This window comes from Pelodiscus sinensis, chromosome 32, assembly GCF_049634645.1.
Source record: "Pelodiscus sinensis isolate JC-2024 chromosome 32, ASM4963464v1, whole genome shotgun sequence".
NCBI lineage: Eukaryota > Metazoa > Chordata > Testudines > Trionychidae > Pelodiscus > Pelodiscus sinensis.
Window position 1 is genome coordinate 4,500,835 of NC_134742.1, and position 25,445 is coordinate 4,526,279.

Below are 25,445 nucleotides of genomic sequence, written 5' to 3' on the forward strand. Positions count from 1 at the left end.
TTCAGCTTAGAAAAGAGGAGACTGAGGGCGGATATGATAGAGGTCTATAAAAGCATGAGTGGTGTGGAGAGGGTGCATAAAGAAAAGTTCTTCATTAGTTCCCATAAAATAAGGACTAAAGGACACCAAATGAAATGAATGGGTAGCAGGCTTCAAACTAATAACAGAAAGTTCGTCTTCACAAAGCAAATAGTCAACCTGTGGAACTCCTCGCTGCAGGAGGCTGTGAAGGCTAGAACTTAAAAGAGTTTAAAGAGAAGTTAGATAAATTCATGGAGGTTGGGTCCAGGGAGTGCTATTATCCAGGGGGTAGAAATGGTGTCCCTAGCCTCTGTTTGTGGAAGGCTAGAGATGAATGGCACGAGACAAATGGCTTGGTCATTGTCTTCGGTCCATCTGCTCTAGGGTACCTAGTGTTGGCTGCTGTCGGCAGACAGGCGACTGGGCTAGATGGACCTTTGGTCTGACCCAGTACGGCCGTTCTAAGCTCAGGGCTCAGGGTCGGGGGTCTCACTGGACCACCCTGATTTTCATGCAAACCTGCTCCTGGGCAGCCAGGCTGGCAGCTATCCTGCCCTAAACGGCCACTTCCTATGCTTAGTGCGGAGGTCTCGGATGAGGTCCATGATCTCCGCACTAGACCAGACGGGTGCCCGCCTCTTGCGGACCTGGGCAGGCTCCCGGGAGCTGCCAGCCTGGTCCCGGGAAGAGGCGGAGGGCTGGGTAGCAGCAGGTGGCTGGCTCGTGCCGTGCCAGGTGCAGGGTCTGCTGGCTGGGTGCTGGCAGGCTTGCACCTGGCACGGGCACCGTAGCCATCCCGTGCCCCTTTAAGGGCTCTGGGGCAGGGAGGGGGGCAGAAGAGTTTCCCTCGTGGAGCCCAGATTGGCCACCAGGGCAAGCTGGGGAGGGCTAGCCTCCCACTAGTTCGAATTAAGTGTCTACACAGCCCTTAATTCGAACTAACTAATTCGAACTAGGAGTTAGTCCTCGTACAGTGAGGTTTACCTAGTTCGAATTAAGCGCTCCGCTAGTTCGAATTAAGTTCGAACTAGCGGTTTGCCTGTGTAGCGCCTATGAAAGTTAATTCGAACTAACGTCTGTTAGTTCGAATTAACTTTGTAGTGTAGACATACCCCCATAGACTGTGAAATGTACCTGGGGTGGAAGCTAGAGGTATGTAGGTAAGTGTAGCAGTTGGTAAGTTTCTGATATAAGCTGGTGGCCATTGTGTAATTGCACTGTAGTGTCAAGGAAGTGGATCTCTTGTGTGGACTGGTCCAGGCTGAGGTTGATGGTGGGGTGGAAGTTGTTGAATTCCTTGTGAAATTCTTCAAGGGTCGCCTTCTGATGTCATCAATGTATCTTAAACAGAATAAGGAAGTTGGGGGATGAGAGTTGAGGAAATGTTGTTCAGTGTCAGCCATAAAGACACGGGCATATTGTGAGGCCATGCAGGTGCCCATGGCTGTGCCGCTGACTTGAAGATACAACTTGTCCTCAAATTGGAAATAGTTGTGGGTGAGGACAAAGTCGCAGCGCTCTGTAACCAGGTGTGCAGTGGTGTCATCAGGGATGCTGTTCCTGACAGCCTGTAATCTGTCCTCATGTGGAATATTGGTGTAAAGAGCTTCTGTGTCCATGGTGGCCAGGATGGTGTTTTCAGGAAGATTCCTGATGTTTTGTCATTTCCTCGGGAAGTCAGTGGTGTCTAAAGGTATCTAAGGGTATGTCTACACTACAAAGTTAATGCGAACTAACAGACGTTAGTTCCAATTAGCTTTGATAGACGCTACACTAGCGCTCCGCTAGTACGAACTTAATTCGAACTAGCGGAGCGCTTAATTCGAACTAGGTAAACCTCATTTTACAAGGACTAACGCCTAGTTCGAATTAGCTAGTTCGAATTAAGGGCTGTGTAGCCACTAAATTCAAACTAGTGGGAGGCTAGCCCTCCCCAGCTTTCCCTGGTGGCCACTCTGGGCACCACAAGGAAAACAAGTCTGCCCCCCTCCCGGCCCCAGAGCCCTTAAAGCCACCCGCTGCCACCCAGCCCTCCGCCTCTTCCCGGGACCAGGCTGGCGGCTCCCGGGAACCTGCCCAGGTCTGCAAGAGGCGGGTGCCCGCCTGGTCTAGTGTGGAGATCGTGGACCTCATCCACGACCTCCGCACTAGGCACAGGAAAGTGGCCGTCTAGAGCAGGAGAGCTGCCAGCCTGGCCACACAGGAGCAGGTTTGCATGAAAATCAAGGTGGTCCAGTGAGACCCCTGACCCTGAGCCCTGAGCTTAGAATGACCGTACTGGGTCAGACCAAAGGTCCATCTAGCCCAGTAGCCTATCTGTCAACAGCGGCCAACACTAGGGACCCTGGAGGGGATGGACCGAAGACAATGACCAAGACATTTGTCTCGTGCCATCCATCTCCAGCCTTCCACAAACAGAGGCTAGGGACACCATTTCTACCCCCTGGCTAATACCACTCCATGGACCCAACCTCCATGACTTTATCTCACTTCTCTTTAAACTCTGTTATAGTTCTAGCCTTCACAGCCTCCTGCAGCAAGGAGTTCCACAGGTTGACTATTTGCTTTGTGAAGAAGAACTTTCTGTTATTAGTTTGAAGCCTGCTACCCATTCATTTCATTTGGTGTCCTCTAGTCCTTCTATTATGGGAAATAATGAAGAACTTTTCTTTATGCACCCTCTCCACACCACTCATGCTTTTATAGACCTCTATCATATCCGCCCTCAGTCTCCTCTTTTCTAAGCTGAAAAGTCCCAGTCTCTTTAGCCTCTCTTCATATGGGACCTGTTCCAAACCCCTGATCATTTTAGTTGCCCTCCCCTCTCCCAGCCTCTCTCTTCCCCTCTCCCACTTCCTTTTCTCAGTCTCCCCGAGTTTTGTTCAATAAAGAGAGTTTCTATTTTTGAACACACGTGTCCTTTATTTTGTACATCAGGAAGGGGGGCTAGGGAGGGGTAAGTGGAACGAGGTGAGGGAGGAATGGGGTACGAGCCCCCAATGGGGAGGACTTGGGTGGCTCTGCGGGCTTCTCAGGGTGGAAGCTCTCCTAAAGCCCCTTGATTGACCCCTCGCCCCTCCCAGATGGCAGCCTGCGGCAAGTGCTGCCAGGCTGATGGCCGAGTGCTGTGATGTGCCGAGTGTGGGCACTCAGGGCACTCCAAGCCAGGACTGCTTTGCAAGCGGGGCACCCCTTAGAACTGTCTGTCCGGGGTGGGGGTCGGGTCCCTTTAAGCACAGCCCTCAGCTAGCCTGAGGCAGCAGCTCCACGCTCTAAGTCCTAATCTGATGCCCTGCCGGCACTGCTTCCGGCCATCCTTAACTTCAGTTCAGGGTCCACTCAGTGTGGACATGCTAGTTCGAATTAGCAAAACGCTAATTCGAACTAATTTTTTAGTCTAGACGCACTAGTTCGAATTAGCTTATTTCGAATTAACTAATTCGAATTAGCGCTGTAGTGTAGACATACCCTAAGAGTGCTGGTGGCATAGAGTCTGAGGAAAGTGTCAGTAGAACCAGATAATCCTGCTGTAAGTGTGCCAGTGCCTGAGATGATGGGACATCTGAGATTTTCAGGTTTGTGGATCCTGAGGAGCAGATTGAGAAGGGGAAGTTACTCACCAGGTGTAGTAACGATCGTTCTTCGAGATGTGTCCCCGTGGGTGCTCCACTCTAGGTGTCGGGCTCGTCCCGGCGCCGCTGATCGGAGGCTTTTCGTAGCCGTAACTGGCCGGACCGCGCATGCGCGGCAGGCTTCGCGCGGTTTCTTCAGTCACGCGGTCCGGCCCCCCCCCCCCCCGCCAGTTCCTGTCACCGTCCGGAATCTGCAATGAGACAAAAACAGACCCGGAGCAGGGAGGAGGGCGGGACGTGGAGCACCCACGGGGACACATCTCGAAGAACGATCGTTACTACACCTGGTGAGTAACTTCCCCTTCTTCTTCGAGTGGTCCCCGTGGGTGCTCCACTCTAGGTGAGTACCAAGCAGTAACCCCCATGCGCACCGGGTCAGTGTTCCTCCGTAGAGGCTAGAACCGCGGTCGCTACGGCTGCGTCCGAGGACCAACGTCGTACAATAGCATAATGATGAATAAACGAAGTGCTAGAGGACCAGGTGGCTGCTCGGCAGATGTCGCTGAGAGGCACACCTCTGGCAAATGCAGTGGAGGTGGCCATCGCCCTAGTGGAATGCGCAGCAGGTTGAGAAGGGAGAGGTTTTCCCTTGAGTGAATGACAGGTTGTAATGCAAGCGGTAATCAACCGAGCTATGCGTTGACTGGAAAGAGGATTGCCTTTAGAGCGCTGTGCTATGGACACGAGTAGTCTGTCCGTGCGTCTCCATGAGTGTGTTCTGTCTATATAAAAAGCGAGTGCTCGTCGCACATCGAGCATATGCAGCAAGGTCTCTGATGAAGAAGCATGCGGTCTGGGGTAGAAGGCAGTTAAAACTATGGGTTCATTAATATGGAAGGAAGTGTTGACCTGGGGGATGAACGCTGGGTGTAGACATAAGGTCACTGTGGTCTTTGAAAAGGAAGTGTAGGGCGGACTCGCCATCAACGCCCCTAACTCGCTCACTCTTCGTGCAGAAGTGATAGCCAATAGGAATACTACTTTCATCGTTAACATTAGGAGTGGTATTGATGCCAACGGTTCGAAGGGGGGATGCATAATTGTCCGTAGGACCAAATCGAGGTTCCAGGTTGGTGGAGGGGGCCTGTGGGGTGGATGCAAGTTCGTTAGGCCTTTTAGAAACCTTTTTGTAATCTGGTGGGAAAAGATCGAAGAACCTTGTAGAGGTTCGTGAAAGGCACTGATCGCTGCTAAATGAACTCTCAATGTAGTCATAGCTAGACCAGAGTCGTGGAGGTGGACACAGTCGGAGCGATATCGAGGACTTTTATCAGATTCTGTATTGCCTGAAATCTGTCTAGAAGTAAGTACCGTATATACTCGAGTATAAATCGACCTGAATATAAGCCGAGGCACCTAATTTTACCCCAAAAAACTGGGAAAAAGTATTGACTCGAGTATAAGCCTAGGGTAGGAAATGAGGCAGCTACTGGTAAATGTAACAAATGAAGATAGATACCAATAAAATTACATGAATATTTATTTCAAAGAAAAACAATAACCTAGCTCTGTAAGTGCAAAAGGGGGTCAACAAAAACAATATGGTATCAAAAATACCATAACTTTAAAAGTACAACAACCTTAGCTCAATCAGCAACCAAGCTAACACACAAGAGCTAAAATCCTTCAAAACTGGAGTTCTCCTCCTCATCATCTGTATGTCCAAACAGAGCTTCAGCTGGTGTGAGGTTATCAGCATAGACATTGTCATCATCACTGAGTTCGCAGTCATCACCATCACTGCTGTCATTCTCATACAAAGCGCTGTCTTCACTGCCATCCATAGCATTACTAATGCCACATTTCTTGAAGGCGCGTTGCACCAGGTCCTCTGGAATCTCTTCCCATGCATCACGAACCCACTGTGCTATCAATTCTATGTCTGGCTTCCTCAGATTTCCAACTTTTGTCAGTCGAGCTTGACCAGATGACATCCATTCATGCCACATCTTTCGCACACGGTCTTTGAAAGGTTTATTTAAACACACATCTAGGGGCTGCAATACAGATGTAAGCCCACCTGGAATAACTGCCAAAGTAACTTGAGAAGACTTTGCCAATTTTTTTATGTCATCAGATGTGTGGGCTCTGAACATATCCCAAACTAGCAATGATGGTTTTTTCTTTAAGGTTGCTCCTGGTCGTCCATTCCAAATTTCTTCCAGCCATTTTTTTGTTCTGTCTTCATCCATCCAGCCTTTAATATATACACGCACTATAATTCGTGGTGGGAATTTGACCTTTTTAGGCAAGGTCTTTCTTTTAAAAATAATGACAGGCCGCAGCTTAGTTCCATTAGCCAAACATGACAGAACGACTGTGAAATGGTTTTTTTCATTTCCTGTGGTTCTTAGTAAAATAGTTTTGTCTCCCAAACTTGCCACAGTTCTGTTGCTTGGAAGATCAAAGGTCATAGGCGTTTCATCCATATTCCCAATATCTCCCAGGTCATAGTTATGGATCCTTCTTTGTTTTATGATGAATGAATGGAATGACACCACTTTTTCATCAAGGTCTTTTGGCAGCTTCTGTGAAATCTTCGTTCTTTGCCGCAAACATAGGGCAAACCTCTTCATGAAGCAGGTACACCATCCTGCTGATGCAACAAAATTTTCAATGCCTGGTGCTTTAAATTTGTCATCTTTAGCCATTTGAAGGGCACGTAAGCGAATTCCCATGCATGTTACACAGTAACCATTTTGACGACACTCCATAACCCATTTATGCAATTCAGTCTCTAGAGCCCCATATGAAGTCGTTAAACCACGTCGAGCTTTTTTTGCCTTTGGAATCTTTTCCAAGTCAGCTTTCATTTTCCGCCACTCCCTTACTTGTTTTTCGTCAACACTAAATTCCCTACTTGCAATACTGTTATTGCTTTCTTCTGCTCTTGACACAACCTTAAGTTTTAAACCAGCTTCGTATGACCTGCGTTTTTGTTTTGGTCCAGGATTAGAAGTACCAATATTGGGATCCATTTCTAACAGGATAAAAAAAAGAATTTTTAGGATGGGGGGGCGCCAGGCCCCGTCCCTCCTTTTTGACCCTTCTTACTTCTCATAAGCCCCACTCCTTATAGAATCCACCCACTCCATCCCCTGTATTCCACATATTGTGTAAGGAGTATACAGCTCAGCGTCATAAGTTGAGAGAGATTGTATATTAATTAATGATCATCTAATAGATCTCACTGGACAATAAACTTTACATGCAGGGTTTTACCTTTTAGGACAAATTCAGTGCAAGTGCTTAAGATTTCTTGGTAGGAGAAATAAATAAATAAATAAATACCGGTAATGTTAAATATTAGAAGATCACAACACAGTCCTCAAAGTCCTCCCGCCAATCCAATGAGCCCCTGAAGGGCCGCCTGCAAGAAAGCGCCCAGCACCAGCTCACGCGGCTAGACCCAGGGCGAGGCTGCTGGCTCCGAGCAGCACATGCGGGTGCACCCGCAACCCAAGCGGCCTGCAGAGGCTCCGAGTGCCCCGCGCAGCAACGGCCCCCGACACACGGAGCCCAGCCCGCTCCCGGCAGCGCCCCCCGCCCCGAGCGCCTCGGTTACCGGGGCCGGAGCTCCGGGCTCACGCGGCTAGACCCGGGGCGAGGCCGCTGGCTCCGATCACCACGTGCGGGCGCACCCGCAACCCAAGCGGCCGGCAGAGGCTCCGAGCGCCCCGCGCAGCGCCGGCCCCCGACACATGGAGCCCAGCCCGCTCCCGGCAGCGCCCCCCCGCCCCGAGTGCCTCGGTTACCAGGGCCGGAGCTCCGGGCTCACGCGGCTAGACCTGGCCGGCGGCAGAGACGCGCTGAGCCCGCCCGCCTCAGTTCTCGAGATGCTGACTCGAGTATAAGCCGAGGGGGGCATTTTTCAGCACAAAAACTGTGCTGAAAAACTCGGCTTATACTCGAGTATATACAGTATGCCCTTTCCATGACCGAGTCTAGTACTGCGCCTATGAACTTTATAGTTTGCGTCGGGACCGTGGTCGACTTCTGTTCGTTTATTATCAGGCCAAGCGAATCGAACGTGTTTCTGGCCAACAAAATCATGTGCATAGTCTCTTGGTGCGTTGAGGCCTTTATGAGGCAGTCGTCCAAGTAGGGGAATATGAGGACGTGCTGGCGTCGTAGGTATGCCGCAACTACCGCCAGCGTTTTCGAGAAGACACTGGGAGCTGCCGCCAGACCGAAGGGGAGAACTCTGTATTGGAAATGGTCATTGAGTATTGCAAAGCGTAGAAAACGTCTGTGTGCCGGGTGAATTGTAATGTGAAAATATGCGTCCTGCAAGTCGAGGGCCGCAAACCAATCGCCGCGAGTCAGAGACGGAATTATTGTCGCTAGCGTCACCATCTTGAAACGCATTTTTCTCAGATAACGATTGAGAAGTCGCAAATCGAGAATCGGTCTCCATCCTCCTGACTTCTTTTCCGTCAGAAAGTAACGGGAATAAAACCCTTTCCCCCAGAACTCTTTAGGGACTTTTTCTATGGCTCCTATGGCGAGCAAGCGTAGGACCTCCTGTCGCAAAAGAGTCTCGTGAGAGGGGTCCCTGAAAAGGGACGGGGTTGGTGGGTGGGAAGGGGGCATTGAAGTAAAGGGGATGGTGAAACCTGATTTCACTATGTCCAATACCCATTTGTCGGTGGTTATTGCGGCCCAACGATGATAATAAGGCCGAAGACGATGATGGAAGATGGGAGAGGTATTGGTAGTAATTGCGGTCGCGACTGGTACGACTGCGCCCTCGACAGACACGTCAAACCTGTAGTTTGGTCTGCGGATGGTTATTCGCCCTGGAAGGTTGCGGGCGCCGGCATTGTGGCCTCTGTTTGGATCGGGTGTGATCAAACGGACGAGGTTGTTGTCTCTGAAATTGGAAATCATATCGCCTCTGGTATGGGAAGAACCTCCGGCGGCAGAACGGTGGGACGTACATGCCCAGCATACGAAGAGTCGTCCGGGAGTCCTTCCCGGTGTGAAGTAGTTCATCCGTTTTGTCCGCAAACAATTTTAATTTGTTGAACGGGAGGTCTTCGACTTTCGCCTGCAGGTCTCTCGGAGCACCCGCCGCCGCCAGCCATGAAGCTCTACGCATGGATATCGCGGTGGCTATTGATCTCGCCGCCGTGTCCGCAACATCCATGGCTATCTGCAGACTGGCACGGGAGCAAGCGTATCCTTCCTGCACCACCGCGCGCAGAATGGCTTTATCCTCCTCGGAGGCATTCTGGGCCAGACCTGATAGCTTGGCGATGTTGTCAAATCCATGATTGGACAGTAGCGCCGCATAATTGGCAATGCGAAGAAGAAGGGTAGAGGATGAGTAGACCTTCCTACCAAATATGTCCAATTTTTTTGCTTCTTTCTCCGCTGCCGCATTCCTCGCCTGCGGATTCTTGGCTCGATTCAGGGCTGCGTCTACTATCAGTGAGTTCGGTTGGGGATGAGTAAAAAGAAACTCTAAGCCCTTAGAAGGTACAAAATACCTCTTCTCTACCCGCTTAGATGTGGGCGGGACAGAGGCCGGGGTGTGCCATATCTCTGAGGCTGGTTCAAGGATCGCCTCATCAATTGGGAGCGCTGCTCTGGACTGTTGCTTGGGATGCAGGTTTTTAAGCAATTTGTAGTGCTTCATCTGAACGTCAGCCGCATGAACGTTCTGCGTGTCAGCTACTCGCTTAAACATATCTTGGAACTCTCAACTGTCGTCCGGGGGTGAATCGTTCCCTTGAAACACCGCTTCGTCTGGAGAGGATGAGGCAACGTCAGGTGGAGATATTGCGTGCGAGGGGGCATCCTCATCTGAAATTTGACCCTCCTCAGGATCCGACATTTGAGGAGGAGGTGAGGGAGCAGCCGCCCGAATCTTTGGGGTTTGAACCAACTGTTGCGGGGAACCCACTGGTGACTGGTGCCCATGCTGCGAGGTACGGCAGCGACAAGAATGAGGTGACCGAAACCTTGAGTAAGCATATGGGGAATAGTCAGCCTCTCGATGACGGTAAGAATAATCGGTGGATGGTCTCCTAGATGAATAGGGAACGCTGTACCTGCTTCCATATGACCTCGAAGGTGAGCGGGATAGTGAGCGAGATCTAGGAGATCGCATCCCAAAGTGTGGAATGGGATGTCTGTAGACATGCGTGTAGTGCGGCCTCGAGTAGTGGCACGGAGAACGCGAGGCGCGATAGTAACGCGAGTCCCTCGGTGAATGATATCGCGGGGGGGAGGGAGACGGTGCCGGCGAGAACTTTGGAGATGGCGAAGGAGACAATCTTCGAGGAACCAACTTTCTTTGAGCCTTTGTCGGTACCGGACCTTTGTCAGGAGAGCGTCTGGAGATGCGATCGTCATCGTCCGAAAGCAGTATTGGAGAATGCGGTACCGACACTGATGGGGAGGGAAGCTAACTCTCCGGTGCCTTAGGCGGAACCGGGATACTACGGTCCGCCGGTGCCGTAAACCCCTTCTTAAGCGCATGCGGTGCCACCCCCGATGCCGAGGCATGGCTGTCGCTCGGCACCGCGTCAGGTGCCACAGGCATTAGGCGCGTCAGTGCCGTCTGGTCTGTCGGTGCCGATGGTTGGGCCGGTGCCGACTGCGGCGCCGTAATATGTTTCCGCACCGATGGTGCCGACGTCTTATGGTCGGACGGATCTATAGGGTGCCGCTCTCGACTCATCAGTGCCGATTGCTGCCTGGTAGGGCTGGCGGCAGTGGACGGTGCTGGCGCTGAAGACGACTGTCCCACCGATTTACCTCTGTCTCGCTTATGCTTTGTGGGCTTATAACCCATTCCAGAGGTACCCGGCTGGTCACCCTCGCTGATTCTAGATCGAGGGACCGCGGCCAGAGAGCGCGCTGGGGAGACTCGCTTAGCTTTCTTTTGAGTCGACCCGCTCCGCGGTGGAGACGTCTTCTTATGAGTCCGGGAAGATTCTCCTTGGGGCGCTTCAGAGGGCTGTAAAGCCTTGTCAAACAAGATGAGCTTCAGCCTCATGTCTCTGTCTTTACGTGCCCTGGCCGTTAACTTCGAGCAATGGGCACATTTTCCTGGCACATGGGACTCTCCCAAGCAGCGTATGCACGCGTCATGGCCATCTGATGCTGGCATGGGGTCCTTGCACAGAGCACATTTCTTAAACCCTGGAGAGCCGGGCATTATATATATATATATTTTCTAAAGATAACCAATAATAGAGAAAAAAACCGTAACGTAACTATCTATTGAACTTCAAGAATTTTTTTTTAAACGAACAAACGACTAACTAATTAACTAATTAACAATAAACTGTGGAAAACTTGTGACAATTTTAACGTTTTATATCTCAAGGATCTGTCTCTGAGGAGAGAATCCGATGTCCGTCAGCAACCTAGGACGGTTGAAAGGAACTGGCGGGGGGGCCGGACCGTGTGACTGAAGAAACCGCGCGAAGCCTGCCGCGCATGCGCGGTCCGGCCAGTTACGGCTACGAAAAGCCTCCGATCAGCGGCGCCAGGACGAGCCCGACACCTAGAGTGGAGCACCCACGGGGACCACTCGAAGAAGAACTCTTGGTTGGGGATTTGAGGGAGTGTTTGTGTAGATCTGGTCCCGAGTTGTAGCAGGGAGTTTCATGAGCAGGTGATTTAGGGATTCTTTTTGCTTGGTTCGTTGGTTTTTGGTATTCTTCCATGGGATCTGAGGAGAGGAGCCTGAGGTGTTGGTGACCTGTCATAACCTATTCTGTCCATGAAGACAACAGCACCCCCTCTGCCAGCCTCTTGGATTATGATGTTAGAATTGTGTTTGAGGCTGTGGACAGCATTGCGTTCTGCATGGCTGAGCTTATATGTTACACGTTATTTGCTGAGAGTGTCAGCCTGTGCAGTTTTGTGGGAGCAATTGATGTAGAAGTCAAGACTTTTGTTACGACCGTTAGGAGGGGTCCATATAGAGGCCTTCCTCTTGTGGGGTTGGCAGGAGGGATCCTGAGGGTCCGTGTGTTGTTCATTGGTGTGTTGGGGGTCGTCCCAAGGCTTGAACCTTCTGATGCTTATGCGCATGTTTAACTTCATTCAAATGAGTCATCCCGCTGAAGCAGACACTCACTGACTTAACATTACACCTAGGCTGAAATCTTCGCAGGATCAGGGTCTAAGGCTGAAATTTAAATTAACTTGTCTACTAAATTGCTGTTAAAATTGTGAAGTCACAATATTAAAATTAAAAGTAGAAGTTCAGTTCCAATACCAAGATAACTTTGATTTCCCACTTCTTTTTCTTAAAAACACCTTTCCTTTTAACCTGAACTAATTCATGACAGTCTAAATCTACCAGATAATTTTCCTGAGGAATTTTAAGGTAAAGTAAACAAGCCATTTTAAAACAAAGACAGAAAACACAATCACCACTGTAAAGCATTCAGCTTTAATTTCTATGAAATTTGCCAGGCGATGGTACCAAGAGGTTCTAGTTAGGAGCAGGCACCATATTGTGGCAGGTACTGAACATATCTATACCAGACAATAATTTCTCACCTCTCAAAAACTATTTCCACTGTGTAGCGCCCCCTCTCCACCTGGTTACCTTCTTTTAAAGCCAATCTCCTTTCAGGTTCGGATGGATAGGTCTGGGTTCTTCTGGATCTCGCCACCTACTCAATTTTATTCTTTCTGATTGATGTACTTGGCGGTGCCTCCACCTCCCTCACTCCTTCCTAGCAGGGTCACCAGGGCAGCTTGGGAGGAAAATTCTAGCCCAGGATAATCCCCACGTATTTGCCAGATAGTTGGAGACTCCCAGAAAATAACACAAACACATACACTATAATAAACACAATTATATTAAACAGGAGACAATTATAACAGAACAGGGTAAAACACTATTTTTAGGGTCACCGGTGCCCAGCAACTGTGAGGTTAGTGTCCCGTTGGTACGCGTACTTTGTTGGGGCCCTTGATGACTGTTGACCACACAATCCTTCTCTGCAGTGGTTTAGCAGTGGAGCTGACTAGGTCCAGAACAGCCCAAAGGACTCACAAATGGGAGAAGGCAGTAAATCCCTCCACAGTTTAATATGCTGCAGGTAATAAAATCCCCAAACAAATTCCCTGCCTAACTAAAAATTGGTGCACTCACACACTCCATGGATGAGCCTCAGGTTGAGAGATGACTCCGTCTCTGCAAAGGGCTGCTCTCTTCTCACAGGGATCCTCTTTAAGCAGGAACCAGGCTGCTTCGGTCCCAGGATTCCCCCTCACCGTGAAGGGGTGCAGGGCTCAAGATGCAGACCACACAACTGCACCAAAATTCAAAACTACAGCCTCCCAGCCCAGCCTCCAGACCCACACAGCAGGCAGCAGCCCTGAACTTGCTGCTAGAGCTGAGCTGACCATGCAGTGACTCTCTCACCCAGGGAGCGGGAGAGCCAACTCAGCCTGACCGGGGAAGCCTCCCAGCAAACTCCACAACTGGGAATCAACAGTGGAGACATAAACCCAGCTGAGGGATCCTGCCGTCAGGTCCCTAGAGGCTAGTTCTCAGGGGGAACCCTGCATGCAGGCCTGGGGTTCACTAGCTCCCACACAGCCAGCTTCCCCTTCCCTGGCTGGCTCCAGACTCCCCTCAACAATGGTCTCTCCTTCCCTCTGGGAGGGGCATCTCACTCCCTATGGGTTGCCGGGCAGACTCTGGCCCTGGTAGGGATGGGGAGCCAAGGCAAACTCAGAGCCTCTCCCTGAGCTGCCAGCAGACAGAGCCCCAGGAATCCAAGTAATCTCCTTGGGGGTTACAACTGTTTGCATCCACTTGTAATCCCAGCATGATCCGTTTTGTAGAGTTCACAGTAATGATCTGAACTAGGTGTCTGAAAATCCACACACAAAGATCCATTTTTATGAACCGAAGGATGCATTTTTAAATTGACTCAGAATTAACCTTGGCCAGGACAGGAAGAAATGTAAGCCTCCCATAGCGATGTGAAACTTGTGAGTGGCCTTAGAAGTGCCACAGGTTTTGTTTATAACAACACATTAGTCTCTATCCCTTTCTCTAGTGCAGGTAGTTTGAACATGTAGGGTGTGTTGGGTGTAATGTAAAGAGGTGTTTCTGTTTATAAAAACGTAGATTGGTTTCTGCTCCTTTGAGCTCCCTCACTGTGGCTCTCTCCCGCCTCAAAGCCCTGCTAGGCATTGACCATGGATATCACCTTACAGGGAGGCCATAAGGAAGGACATGAAGCAGGGCAGAGATGGGTGGGGAGTATTCTAGGCAGGGGAAGGTGCCAAACTGCCTCACTTGTCCCTTCCCAGCCCTGTGACATGCCTCTCCAGAGCTGCAAGCCGTGGCAGGCTGGGGCTGCTCTGTTCACCTGCTCTCGAGCTCCAGGGGTGGGGCAGGCTGGGGCTGTGCTGCCTGCTGGCCCTCCAGAGCTCCAGGGCCAGAGGCGGTTGGGGTGCTACCCTGGGGGCAGGGAGCGGGCAAGGGCCAGCAGCCACATTGCAGAGTTGGAGGGATAGTGTGGGCAGGAGGCTGGGCAGGGGCTAGCAGGCCACAGTGGGGGGAGGAGCAAGGGCTCCAGTAGGCGGGGCTCCGGGGGGGCCTGTCTCCCCAAGCCATGGGGTGACCCAGTGCCCATGACGATGGAGCAGTGGCTGTACACAATGATTTCTATCCATTCATAAGGGACAGTGGAGAAATGGTGTGACTGTGCCTCTGGGTGAATGGGTTAAAGGAGCTGCCATTACTAACGCTGCCCCCAGGGGTCTATGCAGAGGAATGGGCGTCCCTTGGCAGGAGGCTGCAGTGGGTGCTGGGGAAGAACAAGCATCATTGCCAATTCTCACACCAGGGCCCTGCATGCGCTTAGCTGTGCAGGCAGAGAGCTCTCCCAGCGCCCTGTGGGAACCAGTCTGTGCATGCCCAGTTCTGTAGCCTGCTGCACGCTGCTTTTCAACACTGCAGGCCCCCCCACAGGGAAAGGGAGCAATTGCCATGGGGCTCAGGGATTTAAAGGGGCCTGGAGCTCCCAGGCAACCCCAGCGCTACCCCCAGTGACAGTGACCAGAGACTCAGGCCCTGTGAATTGCCACGGGAGCGCTAGAGGGACACTCACACGGCTGTGACGACTGGGGGAGGCTAAGGGCTGACTGCCTGAGCCCCACCCCTTCTGTTCTTGCCATACCCTTACCTAAGTGGATCCGCACTCCCACTTTGCCCAGGGCCCAACAAGGCTTCAGCCCCACTGCAGCGCTATAACTTGCTACATTTAAGGGGGAAGGAGGGTGATTTTTCACACTCCTGAGCCAGATGGTTACTGTGCTGGGAAGTGCCAGTGCAGATGGCCTGGGGGCTGAGGGTGTTTCTCCAAACATTGTCTCTTACAGGTTCCCCTCCGTGTCCCTGGTGGCATCGCATCGCTGTAGGGGCCGGGATCATCATCCTGACAGTAGCTGTCATAGCACTATCGGCTTGGGGTAAGTAGCACCCACCTATTGACCTGTTTGGGTTTGATGCTACACCACGAATTCTCTTCTCATCCCAAAGCTGAATGAGGTTCCCGTCCCGTCCAGTGGGTGTGTGAATGAACTCGCAGGCATCGCCTTGCACCAGGGGAAAATGTTCCAGGAACAAGACTAAGGGCTGGATGCATGAACCGTGTGTGGGCCAGCCCAGGCAGGATCACTGTTACATGTGGGTGTGAGACAGGACTGCACCTGTATGCTCAGTGAGTGGGATTCCCTGTCCTCACCCCAGCACTGGGCTGGATTCACTCTCCTGTGGGCCCATATCTAATATCTGTTAAATTTATGGAGATTGCCTATCTCCTAGAACTGGAAGGGACCTTGAAAGGTCATTGAGTCCAGTCCCCTGCCTTCACAGCAGGGCCAAGTACCATCCCTGACAAATTTTTGCCCCAAATCCCTAAATGGCCTCCACAAGGATTGAACTCACAACCCTGGGTTTAGCAGGCCAATGCTCAAACCACTAAATCTATTAGATTTTGCAGGGACCCTGGACACCTCAGGTGAGTCTAGAGCAGCAGCACAGCAAGGCTCAGGCAGGCTGCCTTGGCCACACACTGCTCCCAGAAGCGGCCGGCTGCTGTCACGTCTCAGAGTGCCCTGGGAGGAGAGGGACAGCGTATCTCTGTGCGCACCTTATGCCTGCAAATACTGGCCCAGCAGCTCCCATTGGCCAGTTCCCCAGATAGTGGGAGCTGTGGGGATAGTGTTGGGGGCGGGGCAGCATGTAGAGCTGCCTCCCCTGCTAGGGGTCACAGATGTCCAGAACTTGACAGCTTCCAGGTGTAGAGTGAGGCCATGGCAAGCTGGCACCTCCCTGAGCCCTGCTGCGCTCCTGGACTTTTAACAGCCCAGAACTGAGGAGATTGCAGCAGATTGACTGGCAGAGGCAACAGGATTCACCAGTCGATCACAATCAGTGGGTTGGTGACCACTTGGATTTATTTTTACAGAGCTCCCCTCAGCCCGAGACCCTGGGCTGCAGCCCCTGCGGTCCGTGCATTAATCCAGCACTGGCTGGATGCTGCACTGTGTGATGATTTTACACCCCTCCCCCAGCACACAAAATTGTTTTATTAGACCCTAAATAGCTGCAACAGACGTGATTTTCTTTGACAGTGTTGCTCTTTTGAAGTTTCCCAGTTGTATAGCTGTTGTGAAGGACAGTGCAGAGGATCTTGGAATACCCCCGAGAAGAGTGAAACTGGAATTGTCAATTGCACTGAATGCAGCTCCAGCCTGGAGGATTTCCGGAATCACTTGAAATCAATTCTATGCGAACCCCAGCATGACAGCTTGGCAGGTAACCGCACTCCTACTGCCCTAGAGCTGTGACTCACTCTCCCTTAATGAAAAAAGCAACAAATGGTCTGGTAGTACTTTAGGGTAGGCATTCGAACTTGCAAATGAAGTCCGGGATTTAAATATCCCAGGCTGCATTTGCATGTTCCCAGGCGGGCACCATTTTTAAATGCCCCATAGTTTGAACTACCTGCCTGTGGCTACACGTGGCACAGACTATGTAGTTCAAATTAAAGCTCCTAATTCGAACTACCGTTACTCCTCATTCCACAAGAAATAACGGTAGTTCGAATTAGGAGCTTTAATTTGAACTACCTAGTCCATGCCACATGTAGCCATTCATTTCATTTGGTGTCCTCTAGTCCTTCTATTATGGGAACTAACGAAGAACTTCTCTTTATTCACCCTCCCCACACCACCTATGATTTTATAGACCTCTATCATATCCCCCCTCAGTCTCCTCTTTTCAAAGCTGAAAAGTCCCAGTCTCTTTAGCCTCTCTTCATATGGGACCTGTTCCAAACCCCTCATCATTGTAGTTGCCCTTTTCTGAACCCTTTCCAAGGCCAAAATATCTTTTCTGGGGTGAGGAGATCACATCTGTATACAGTACTGAAGATATGGCGTACCATAGTTTTATACTTTCCCTCCTCCTTCTTCCCCTGGCTTCCCCCTTCCAGCTCCCTCCTCCCAGGTTTTCACCTCCCCTGTCCCACCCTCTCTCTTCCCCTCTCCCACCTCCTTTTCCCAGTCTCCCCAGAGGTTAATCCCCTCACCCCAGTTTTGTTAAATAAAGAGAGTTTCTATTTTGAACACAGGTGTCCTTTATTTTTTACATCAGGAAGGGAGGCTAGGGAGGGGTAAGTGGAAGGAGGTGAGGGAGGAATGGGGCACTAGCCTCCCTCCCGATGGGGAGGACTGAGGTGGCTTTGCAGGCTCCTCATGGTGGAAGCTCTCTTGCAGTCCTCCTGGATCCTGACAACCCCCCAGCTGACCGCCCTGGATGGCAGCCTGCGGCAAGTGCAGCTGGGCTGATGGCCGAGTGCTGTGATGTACCAAGTGTGGGCACTCAGGGCACTCCAAGTCAGGACTGCTTTGCTGTCCCTCATCGAGGTAGACAAGTGTCAAAGTCAGACAGGACTCACAGATTTGTTAGACCGCTTCTGTTTATTTCAGCAAAGCTCTGCTAAAATGCATTCAGAAAATGTGAGTACCATACAAAGTTCAAACCCCTTGCTTTTATACAGTCAAAAGGCCAAGTTAACAAGATCAAAGGGTGTGGCAAAACTTCACATTATTAGTGTGGTTAAGTATCTTCATTTCAATATCAAGCACACAGCAATCTCCTGGCTATATCTCCCTGATTATCTGGAATTGCTTTCTGTCTAACACCTAATGTTCCTTTTCCTGTTAAACTCAGGCCCAAATTGGCTAGCACCTTGATCTGCATACCTACAATCAACATTAACATACTTTTCTTCTTCCTCTTAAAAGACAAACAGAATTCCTTCAACTTATTCAATTATTACAGTACAATTCATCTTTCTCTTGCAGTATAATTCTTTCTACTTTCACAATCCCTCCTTTTGGTCAAGCCTCGCCTATGACCAACAATTACTGGGTTCCTTGCATTAACCGTTCTTTGTCTCTCTATTCATCAGTGATATTTAAAATCATCAGATTAGCACTCTGGGGAGGGTTAGCTAGCTGTGTTTACAGTTTTGGATACAACAGGAGATTAACTGAAAACATACAAAAATCATTAAGATCCCAAATAGGATAGTTAGGGCTCCCTGAAACAACCAGTTTCCTATGCCAGAGAAATTGAACAAGTTACTCAGCCATTTCCACAGGGAACTTGGCTCTTCGTGAGGAAGATATGCAATCTTTTCTAAGTAGCTAGCGCGATTTATTACATCATTGGTGTTGTCTGGTATATATACATAACATTCTTTGCCAATGAGAGCACAGGTCCCTCCTTTTTCGCCTAAAATTACGGAGGCGTTTTCGTGGGAAGGACTCTAACACTCGGAATTGTGGGAAAAGTTGGGCTGGATAACAGATACCTGACCAGTTAACTGGTAATGTGGTATAGGCCTTTGTCCCGCAGACCCAATCATGCCCTATCAAAGCTGGGAAGGGTCAGTTGCACCCCTTTGCCATATAGGTCTCTATGAAGGAGGAGTAATATCCCCCGAAGGGCACACGGTGATTCTCCTTACGGGGAGTGGTGTTATTTGCATGGCATTAAAGATTGTACTGTTCTCACTAGGGTGGCTGTAGCGGGAGCAGGAGAGTGATTTCCCTGTTTGATCCCAGGTTGAGAAAAAATTTATATCCCCATACCCAGTTCGTTATTCTCCAATCTTGTTTGAATAATCCCACACACCATTTGTTACAATATGCTGGAGACAACTGCTCCTCCCCTGATTCAGCCCCGTCCCATTACACACCCAACACCAGTGACCTTTTCCCTCCTCCACACTTATCCATTTAGATACATTTATTCCCACTGCTTCCCAAGTGTCATTACTGTTCCATGTCTTGTTAAATGGATGAGGTCCTCTGGTGAGGCCTGGGGAATTAAGTGAGATTGCCAAGACAGGAACACCAGCTTGTGAGTGGGCTGGGATGTGGCTGCAGACCCAGCAATTAGAGATATTAAGGGTCTGAGTGATCCATACTTGCTGGTGGATAAAAGAATGGTCATTGTCATTGTGGATTCCCCAGACCTTAAGACACCAGTGGCCGAGGAACAGGCCCCACCAGAGGCACATGCTGGAGGCAAGACCCTTTTTGGTTCTGACAACCTCAGCTGAGGGAACCGCAGTTACGGTTTTATGCTTCTTCTTGGGCCTTGCTTTTGGTTGTCGTCTGCTTCAGGCAACCCTTACGTGAACGTAGGTTGTAAGGTATTGCAGGCTGTTCCTCTACATCTTCTTCTGGACTCAAAATTGACTCTGCGTGGTCCTGAGGCGATGAATGTATCCATGCTGCTATGCCGGATAGCTTAACAGCCGTTTGGGTAGTGAGCAGCACCTGATGCGGGCCCTTCCACCGGGGTTCCAGGGCGTGTTTTCGTTGGTGGTGTCGTACGTAGACCCAATCACCTGTCTCGAGTGTGGCAGGCATCTGAGGTGGGTTCCGTCGGCCAGGCGGCTCGAACCTGTGAATGGAAGTGACTTACAGCTTGCATTAGTCCCTTGCAGTACTGAAGGAGTATACTGTGAGTCAAGTTCAAGTCTGAGACTGGAGTAATGGTAGCCATTGTTCGCATAGGGCACCCCATAACAATTTCAAAAGGACTTAATTTATGTCTTTGGGATGGGGTGGATCGAATTTCCATAAGGGCCAATGGTAAGGCCCTGTAGAGTCACAAATTTTTGCAAGCTTATTTTTTTTTTTTGCACGCCATTTCGTCTTTCAACTGCACCTGCGCTCTGTGGGTGGTAGGGACAGTGCAGCAAGTGCATGACATGTAATACACGATCCAGTAAAATGTGTACCCCGGTCACTGGACAAAGTGGCAGGAATTCCTTTGGCAGGCATAATATGATTTAACAAACATTTGGCAACAGACAGTGAATCAGCTTTGCGACAAGGAAAGGCTTCGATCCAACCCGAAAATAAGCATACCATAACCAGCATGAATTCATAGCGTTGACACTTAGGCATTTGTACAAAATCAAGCTGCCAATGCAAGAACGGTGCTTGGGGCAGGCCCTGGAACCCATGAGCTACCTTTACAGGTTTGCCAACATTGTAGCTTTGGCAAGTGGTACAGGCGGCACAGTGGCGAGCTGCAAAAGAGCTGAAATGGGGGGCCCACCATTCTGCCTTAGTTACAGCAGAGATCATACCCTCCTTTCCGACATGCGAAACGCCATGTAGCAGGGCGGCCAGAGCTGGGTAGAGTGAAAAGGGGGCCACAAAGGCATCACTAAGCGAGCGCCAAAGGGAATCAGGGTGTAGAGAGCAACCCTGGGTGACCCAGGAGTCTTTTTCTGTTTCTGGGGCAGAGTCTTGGAGCAGGGTGAGTTCAGAAAGGGACTGCGGTGGTACAGAAACAGAAAGGGAACCGAGAAACGCACCTGGGGAAGGTTCTATGGCAGCATTACCCTTAACAACATCAGTATCTGCTGTGGAGTGACCAGGGCACTTAACAATAGCTAATGCAGATGGGAGTGCATACAGGAGAGCAAAAATGTAGGGGCCATTCTTGATAGGGGTACCAGCAGAGGTAAGGAAACCCTGAGCTTGCCAGAGGGTGCCAAAGTCATGTACAACCCCAAAAGCGTAACGAGAATCAGTATAAATAGTGGCGGAGCGTCCCTCAGCCAGAAAGCAAGCGCGGGTTAGGGCAACTAGTTCAGCGACTTGCGCTGTCACAGAAGGTAACGGCGCAGCTTCTAGGGTTTCAGAGAGTGATACCACAGCGTATCCTGCAAGGAGATGACCTTGTCTATCTGGAAAGTAGGAACCGTCAGTGGATAACACAAGGTCGGAGTTAGAGAGAGGGACATCAGAAAGGTCGGGGCATGGGACGGTGACAGCAGAGACACTTGCAAGGCAGTCGTGGGGTTCACCGTCATTAGACAGAGGAAGGAGAGTGGCAGGGTTCAACTGAGAACAGTACTTTATGGTGATATGCGAAGCCGAAAGCAGTAAAAGTGAGGCGGGCGGAGGAAAGATGAGCTGTATTACATTGTAGCAGGAGAGTTTCTATAGAGTGAGGGACCATGAGAGAAACAGGAGAGCGGAAGACAAGGGACTCAGACATTTCAATTAGGCGTGCCGCGGCAGCCACAGCACGCAGACAGGGGGGTAGACCTTGGGCAACAGGATCCAAGGTGGCAGAGAAATAAGCTACTGGATTCATAGACTCATAGACTCATAGACTTTAAGGTCAGAAGGGACCATTTTGTTCATCTAGTCTGACCCCCTGCACAGCGCAGGCCACAGAATCTCGCCCACCCCTCTTAGAATAATCCTCTCACCTATGTCTCAGATATTGAAGCCTTCAAATACTTTGAAGGCCCCAACATGCAGAGAGTCCTTCAGCTGTGATCTGTGCCCAATGCTACAGAGGAAGGCGAAAAACCTCCAGGGCCTCTGCCAATCTACCCTGGAGGAAAATTCCTTCCTGACCCCAAATATGGCGATCAGCTAAACCCTGAGCATGTGGGTAAGACTCACCAGCCAGACACCCAGAAAGTTCCCTATAATGAATGGTCAATTAGTTACCAAGATCATGTTATTTCATCCAACCATCCCCTTATCATAGAATCATAGAACTGGAAGAGACCTCAGAAGGTCGTCAAGTCCAGCCCTCCACTCTAGGCAGGACCAATCCCATCTAAATCAACCCGGCCAGGGTTTTGTCAAGCCGAGACTTAAACACCTCTAGGGATGGAGACTCCACTACTTCCCTAGGTAACCCATTCCAGTGCTTCACTACCCTCCTAGTAAAATAGTTTTTCCTAATATCCAGTCTGGACCTCTCCCACCACAACTTGAGACCATTGCTCCTTGTTCTGCCATCTGTCACTACTGAGAACAGCCTCTCTCCATCCTCTTTGGAACCTCCCTTCAGGAAGTTGAAGGCTGCTATCAAGTCCCCCCTTACTCTTCGCTTCTGCAGACTAAACAGACCCAAGTCCCTCAGCCTCTCCTCGTTGGTCATATGCTCCAGACCCCTAATCATTTTGGTTGCCCTCCGCTGGACCCTCTCCAATGCGTCCGTATCCTTTTTGTAGTGGGGGGCCCAGAACTGGACACAGTACTCCAGATGTGGCCTCACCAAAGCCGAATAAAGGGGAATAATGACATCTCTGGATCTGCTGGCAATGCTCCTCTTAATGCATCCTAATATGCCATTAGCCTTCTTGGCTACAAGGGCACACTGTTGACTCATATCTAGCTTCTCATCCACTGTAACCCCCAGGTCCTTTTCTGCAGAACTACTACTTAACCAGTTGGTCCCCAGCCTGTAACTATGCTTGGGATTCTTCCGTCCCAAGTGCAGGACTCTACACTTGTCTTTGTTGAATCTCATGAGATTTCTAGTGGCCCAATCCTCCAATTTGTCTAAGTCACTCTGGACCCTATCTCTGCCCTTAAGCGTATCTACCTCTCCCCCTAGCTTAGTGTCATCTGCAAACTTGCTGAGGGTGCAATCTATCCCCTCATCCAGGTCATTAATAAAGATATTGAACAAAACTGGTCCTAGAACCGAACCTTGGGGTACTCCACTAGAAACCGACCGCCATCCTGACATCGAGCCATTGATCACTACCCGCTGGGCCCGGCCTTCTAGCCATCTTTCTATCCATGTTACCGTCCATTTATCCAATCCGCATTCCCTTAACTTGCTGGCAAGAATATTGTGGGAGACCGTATCAAAAGCCTTGGTAAAGTCAAGGTATATAACATCCACTGACTTTCCCATGTCCACTGAGCCAGTTACCTCATCATAGAAGCTAATCAGATTGGTCAAGCACGACTTGCCCTTTGTGAATCCATGCTGACTATTCCTGATCACTTTCCTCTCATTCAAGTGTCTCAAAATGGATTCCTTTAGGATCCCTTCCATGATTTTTCCAGGAACCGAGGTAAGACTGACCGGCCTATAGTTCCCTGGATCGTCCTTCTTCCCTTTTTTGAAGATGGGCACTACATTTGCCTTTTTCCAATCATCCGGGATTTCGCCCGATCTCCACGACTTTTCAAAGATAATGGCCAAAGGCTCCTCAATGACATTTGCCAACTCCTTCAGTACCCTTGGGTGCATTAAGTCTGGACCCATGGATTTGTGTACGTTTAGTTTTTCTAAATATTTCCTAACCTGTTCTTTACCCACCAAGGGCTGTCCATCTTCTTCCCATCTTGCGTCGCTTAGCACAGAAGTCCAGGAGCCGACCTTGTCCGTGAATACAGAGGCAAAGAAAGCATTGAGTACTTCAGCTTTCCCCACATCCTCTGTCACTAGGTTACCTCCTTCATCCATTAGGGACTGCACACCCTCTCTGATCACCTTCTTCTTGTTGACATGCCTGTAGAAACCTTTCTTGTTATCCTTTACATCCTTAGCTAGTCGCAACTCCATTTGCGCTTTCGCCTTCCTGATAACCCCCCGGCATTCTCGAACTATACATTTAAACTCCTCCCTAGTCATTTGTCCAAGTTTCCACTTTCTGTAAGCTTCCTTTTTGTGCTTAAGTACACCAAGGATTTCCCCTGTAAGCCAATCCGGTCTCCATGGTGGATGATTTTTTTTTCCACCATGCTCCTGAGTAAGAACCCCAAGCGCACAACCAAATTGCTCGTGGCAGAAAAGGGTAAAAGGCTTACAGTAGTCAGGTAACCCTAAGGTGGGGGGGGGGGGCAGTGAGAAGCACTAAAGAGTCAGTTTCTGAGGCAGATAATGAAGGGGAACAGAGGAGTAGATCATTTACACATTGGACCAATGTGGACCCAGAGGGGAAGACCAGGTCAACGAGGTCTCTGGCTAATGCTTGGGAAAAGTAAGACGGGCTTTCTGTGTACCCCTTGGGAAGCATGGTCCATGTGTACTGCTGCCCCTTGTAAGAAAAGGCAAAATGATACTGGGACTTAGGGTGAACCGGGACAGAAAAGAAAGCAGAACACAGATCAACAACAGTAAAATGAGTTGCATCTGGCAGGATAGAAGCCAGATTAGTTGCTGGGTTAGGGATTACAGGAAAGGTGGGTACAACAATGCAGTTAATAGCTTGAAGATCCTGGACAAACCGCCATGATTTACCATCAGCTTTTCAAACTGGGAGGATAGGGGCTGGAACAGGGGACAATAATGCCTTGTTCCCACAGGGTGGATATGACCGGAGCTGAAACCTTTAAATCCCAAAAACTTGGTGCCACGACCCCTTCTCCGACCTTATCCCCATTCTTGGTACCTTCCCCATTCCCGGTACTGTCTGCCCTGCCCTGAATAATGCTGTATTTGCAGAGCTATTAACTTTTGTGGGGATTGCTTCTCTTTCCTTTTAGAGTGCAGTGGCAATGCTCTGCCACTGCTTGCAATTTGTCCATGGTCTTTGCCTCCCATCCAACACTTATTTGCTTTAACATACTGCTAATAGCAGATAAGAGGCTATTAACAAACGCATGCGCCAGGGCGCCCTGTCCATTTTCACCTGGTTGCTGTATACCGGAATGTTGCAAAAAAAAAAAACCCCCAAAAAAACAAACAAACAAAAAAACCCATCAGTCAGTCTGTGTGATAGTTGCCTGCGTTTTTTTCTTTGTTGCTGTTTACGGGGTTATAAGTAGCTTGCACAGTTGCAGGAGGTCTGCTTCAGAGGGTTCATAGGCATTGCACACTAGCAAAATTCCTCTGCAAATTTGGTAGGGTTTTCCTGGGGCTTTGGAAAACCTTTTACAATCGAGTGGAGCTCCGTGTGGGTCCAGGGTTTATAGCTTCAAGTGGGACTGGTCTGAGTCTTCTTGGAGGATGGAGTAAAGGGAAGCGCTCGGTCTGGTGGTGGGAGAGAAGGTTTCCAATAAAGCTTTTTACTTATAATTAGAATTTTTAAGGGAGGCGAGTTTCAATTCAGTCCATTTAAGATTTACCTCGTCCCACCACTGCATGAAGCAATCTACCTCTCCTCTAGCCAATTTAGTTTTGGGAAGGCCAAGTTTGTCTTTTAAGACGTCCACTTGGTCTTTGTTCCAAGATCCTAACAGTGGCCACTGAGTTTTGGGATCCCCCCAGAGTTAATCTAGATCATTTTTCCAGAAATTTACAGGAGTCCGGACCCTTTCTAAAATATATAAACTGAGCCAGGGTCCCTTTAGGGACCTATCCCTGCTTAGACGTCTAGTTACCCATACAGGAGGACTTCATACACCAATCACACAAGGAGGAAATTCGGGTTCGTCAGAGCGGTGCCCAGTGCAACACACAAAAGAAGCCCACAGGCTACTGCCTCAATCGCCCTT

General features: G+C 49.9%; 1 protein-coding gene across 1 annotated transcript in view; it reads left to right on the forward strand.

Moving 5' to 3' along the window:
* LOC112547597 (killer cell lectin-like receptor subfamily F member 1) overlaps positions 1–25,445 on the forward strand; it is a 45,527-nt gene that overhangs the window by 8,040 nt on the left and 12,042 nt on the right. Inside the window, exons 2-3 of the mRNA XM_075913824.1 lie at positions 15,027–15,116; positions 16,300–16,467. Of these exons, the coding sequence (XP_075769939.1) occupies positions 15,027–15,116; positions 16,300–16,467 (258 nt within the window). The remainder of the gene's footprint in view (positions 1–15,026; positions 15,117–16,299; positions 16,468–25,445) is intronic.